The sequence below is a fragment of the Tasmannia lanceolata genome, unplaced genomic scaffold (assembly GCF_043159265.1).
Source record: "Tasmannia lanceolata isolate RefF3 unplaced genomic scaffold, GAP_Taslan_0.1 ptg000011l, whole genome shotgun sequence".
Lineage (NCBI taxonomy): Eukaryota > Viridiplantae > Streptophyta > Magnoliopsida > Canellales > Winteraceae > Tasmannia > Tasmannia lanceolata.
This window is the reverse complement of record NW_027518688.1, coordinates 24,403,109-24,407,280: the sequence shown is the minus strand read 5'-3', so window position 1 is coordinate 24,407,280 and position 4,172 is coordinate 24,403,109. Positions and strand designations below refer to the sequence as shown.

The 4,172-nt window shown below is 43.9% G+C and overlaps 1 protein-coding gene across 1 annotated transcript; it reads left to right on the top strand.

Moving 5' to 3' along the window:
* Positions 1–3,671: 3,671 nt before the first annotated feature.
* On the top strand, positions 3,672–4,172 carry LOC143886067 (truncated FRIGIDA-like protein 1). The gene has a single exon (XM_077390048.1). It carries the CDS (start codon positions 3,672–3,674, stop codon positions 4,170–4,172), a length of 501 nt encoding a protein of 166 aa, XP_077246163.1.

The window sequence follows — 4,172 nt, the reverse complement described above, 5'->3', positions numbered from 1 at the left end:
CAACCTGGAGATTGAGAATATCACAGTCATGGCTATAACCTTTCCTTGTCATGAATGAGTGGAGAAAGTGAAGGATGAGTGGCAGACTGATCCAGAATTAAAGGAACTCATCCAACGGCTTAATGAGGATCCGACAATCCTCTCCAATCTCAAGTGGGAAAACAACAAATTAAGATACAAAGGGAGACTTGTGGTGAGCTTCGTATCTCCGCTAAGGTTTGAAATTTTAACGGCTCTTCATGCAAGTCCGGAAGGAGGTCACGAAGGAATACACAAGACACAGAAACGGGCCTGTCGTTTGTTTTATTGGCGGCAAATGAAAAAAGATATCAGGCGGTTCATAACCGAGTGTGAAATTTGCCAACGGAATAAAAATGAAACTGTGGCTTCGCCATGACTGTTACAACCACTACCGATGCCAGAGCGAAGTTGGAGTGACATAGCAATGGATTTTGTGGAGGGTTTGCCGGTATCACAGGGCAAAAGTGTCATATGGGTGGTGGTTGACAGACTTAGTAAGTATGCCCATTTCGTTGCGTTAGCTCACCCATACACAGCTCTTACTGTGGCTCAAGCCTTCATAGACCACATTTTTTGCTGACATGGAATGCCGAAAACAATTGTCAGTGATCGTGATCCACTCTTTCTTAGCAATTTCTGGCGAGAATTTTTCAGGTTGCAGAGTACTCAACTTCAGATGAGCTCGTCTTACCACCCACAAACCGATGGCCAAACAGAAGTTATCAATCGTTGTTTGGAAGTTTATTTAAGGTGCATGACAGGTGATAAGCCCAAGCAATGGGCAAAATGGTTACCTCTTGCAGAATGGTGGTATAATACATCATTCCATTCTGCTGCAAAAATGACACCATATGAGATTATCTATGGACAACAACCACCGGTGCTAGGCTTATATCCAGATGGAGGTACTAAAGTGGATGCTATGGAGCAAAGTTTACGAAACAGAGATGCTATGATTCGTTTGTTGAAACACAATTTACATGAAGCCCAAAACCGTATGAAACAGCTTGCAGATAGACATCGAACTGAAAAAAATTGAGAAGATGCAGAGAGATTTCCTATGGGAAGGTCTGGAGTCAGGAAAGAAGCTTAAACATTTGCTCAAGTGGGATACAGTCTGCAAATCGAAAAGAAACGGAGGGATTGGAATAGGGAAATTGAGATAAAGAAATAAATCCCTCTTGGGGAAATGGTTATGGAGGTTCGGGTCGGAAAAGGGCGCCCTGTGGCGGTCGATTATAGGAGAAAAGTATGGTAGAGGTTGGGGCGATTGGGTATGTAGAGATCCACCGCGTGGCAAAGGCTCTGGGTCCTGGAAGTCTATTTCTTCCGTCAGAAATCTGTTTTTGCCACTGATCCGGTTCAAGGTTGGTCAGGGGGCGAATGTCCGTTTTTGGCAAGATCTCTGGATAGGAATCAAACCTCTTATGGATACATTCCCGGACTTATTCGGGTTGGCTATTGATCATCAATCAAAGGTGGCGGAGACTCTTGACTTTGGGGAAGGGAATGGTAGAGTGGTATGGAATATTAAGCTGTGAAGAAATCTTAATGAAGAAGAGATCAGTAATTACACATCTCTCCTACAAATGTTGGAAGGTTGTTACTTATCGAGAAACACGGAGGACTCAATAGTGTGGCAACCTGAGCCTGAAGGAAATTTCACGGTCCGCTCTTTCTTTCAGCAGTTAAATACCAACGAAGGGTCTGTTTGTCAATATCACAACATTTGGAGCCTAGCTATTCCGCCTAGAATTAAAGCTTTTGCCTGGACGGTGATTCATAGATGCATTAACACTTGTGACCGTCTAAAACAGCGCTGCTTTCATCTTGCGAGCAGGTGTGTGCTATGCGGCATGGAGGAGGAGTCTATTAATCACGTTTTCATCCATTGCTCGTTTTCGCACAGAATATGGACCTCTCTGTTGCGATCCTTTGGAGTTCAATGGGTGATGCAAGGGGAAATCTCGGAAGTTATTCTAAATTGGGGAGGGGCTTTTTATCACTGCTTAGGGATGGATTTATGGAAACCTCTCCCTTGTGCTATCACATGGTCCATCTGGAAGGAGCGGAACTCTCGCATTTTTTCAGATAAGTCGCAGAATTGGAGGCATGTCGTTTTGGAAATAAGGCTAGCACTTTTCTCCTGGGCTAAGGCGAATGGCAAAATCACCTACTCATCAGGTCTGGCTTTGAAAAATTGGAGCGCTGTAGTGCATGAACGATTGCCTCGGAATGAAATCAAACCGATGTGGGAGCCGCCGGGGGAGGGGTGGTTCAAACTTAATTTTGATGGAAGCTCTTTAGGTAACCCCGGCCCTGCGGGTTTTGGGGGACTGATACGAGACTTCGAAAGTCGGATTATTATGTCCTATTCGAGACCAGCGGGCATCTGCGACTCGAATGAGGCGTAGGCAAGGGGCCTGCTATTCGGACTCAGGTGGTATGCCTCTCACCATTCGGGACCTCTTATCGTAGAGGGGGGCTCCTCCAACGTAATTGCCTGGGCAGGTAATCAAGGTGGAGGGCCGTGGAGAATACACAATATCTTAGACGAAATTTGGGACTTGGTGAGGAGTGTTCGCCCTTGCCTGACGCATCGGAGGAGAACTGCAAATTTCTCTGCTGACTCCTTGGCAAAAGAGGGCGCAGAGGGCGTCCATCTTCCCTCTATCAACGTATTTTTTCCGATTCTATGGCATCTACGCAGGCATAGTCCTGCTGGACTGCCATTCTCGCTATTGTACTGGGACATCTTGTCCCCTCCCATTTTTTCAAATAAATTTACTGTTAGTTTAAAAAAAGAAAAAAGAAAAAGTGGGGGATTGGGTATTTTTACGGTTGCAACCATATAGGCAGACATCAGTCTCTTTGCAAAAATATGAAGCTTGCTCCCAAGTACTACGGGCCATTTCATATACTTCAAAAGGTGGGACAGGTTGCTTATAAACTTTGATTTACCAAGTGAATCGCGTATCCACCCTGTATTCCATGTATCTTGTTTGAAAAAGAAAATTGGAGATGCTATTCAGGTGCAAACCAATTTTCCAGAATTGGGCGAGGATGGAGAAATTAAATTCGAAGCAGTAACTGTTTTGGATAGGCGGGTGATCAAGAAAAATAATCGAGCAGTCACTGAAGTCCTAGTTCAGTGGTCTAATCTTGGGCCTGGAGAAGCTACGTGGGTGCCATGGTACCAGCTGAAAGAAAAGTATCCAAGCTTTCAACCTTGAGGACAAGGTTGCTGCCTAGCGGGTGGCAATGTTACGTATCTAACATTAGGGAGTTTAATTTATGAGTCTGTTTTATTTGTACTTGTGTTATTGTAACTGTTGTGTTTAGATGTATAGTATTTGTGTTATGTGTGTTGTTAACAGAGACATGGGTAGTTATTTGTGCTGCAACTGTGTGGCAACTGATAAAGTAGTGGGTTTACATGGTTAGGTAGTTAGAGTCTGTGATGAGTGGGTCTTGGATTGGGTTTATGTAATCAGTTTTCACAGAGAACAAGTGAGAGAAGTATTTTCCAGAAAAAGAACTCTTGAGGTTGTTCCCCTGGAAGTGGAACTCTTTTCTCTTCTATGTTCTGTATCTTTTAATTCAGTGCAGGTTCTTATCAGCTTTTTCCTCGATTTTGATCTTCTTCATAAATGGCTTCTACAAAGAAGGAATCTCTTCGGAAAGCTTTCGAAGATCTCCAATCGCATTCCGCTGCTCTCGCATCTTTCACCCTTCAATGGAAGGATCTCGAATCGCACCTTGACTCGATTGAGAAATCGATCGAGACTCGCTTTAAGGAGACAGAATTGAAGGAGAATGAGAAAGAACAATCTAAAGTGTCTACTCTGCCGGAGAAAGAAAAGACTCCGGCAAAAAAACGGGTGAAAAAGTCACCGGAAAAAACAAACGAGTTTATGGAGGCGACTCCGCGGCCGGAGATTAAATCCTTGTGCGAAAAAATGGATGGAAAGGGATTGAGATCTTTCATGAATAAGAATAGGAAAGAGCTCGCGGAAATACGGAATGAGATTGTAGGGGCTCTTAGGTTTGCTTCTGATCCCGCGAAAATGGTTTTGGATGCCATGGGGGGTTTTTATAGTTCTGTTTTGAATTCAAAGGGAGATAAGGATGTAGAATTAGCAGCGAATTGA

Excerpts from the sequence above, each read along its gene's own strand:
- LOC143886067 (XM_077390048.1), top strand. The coding sequence starts at position 3,672 with ATGGCTTCTACAAAGAAGGAATCTCTTCGGAAAGCTTTCGAAGATCTC.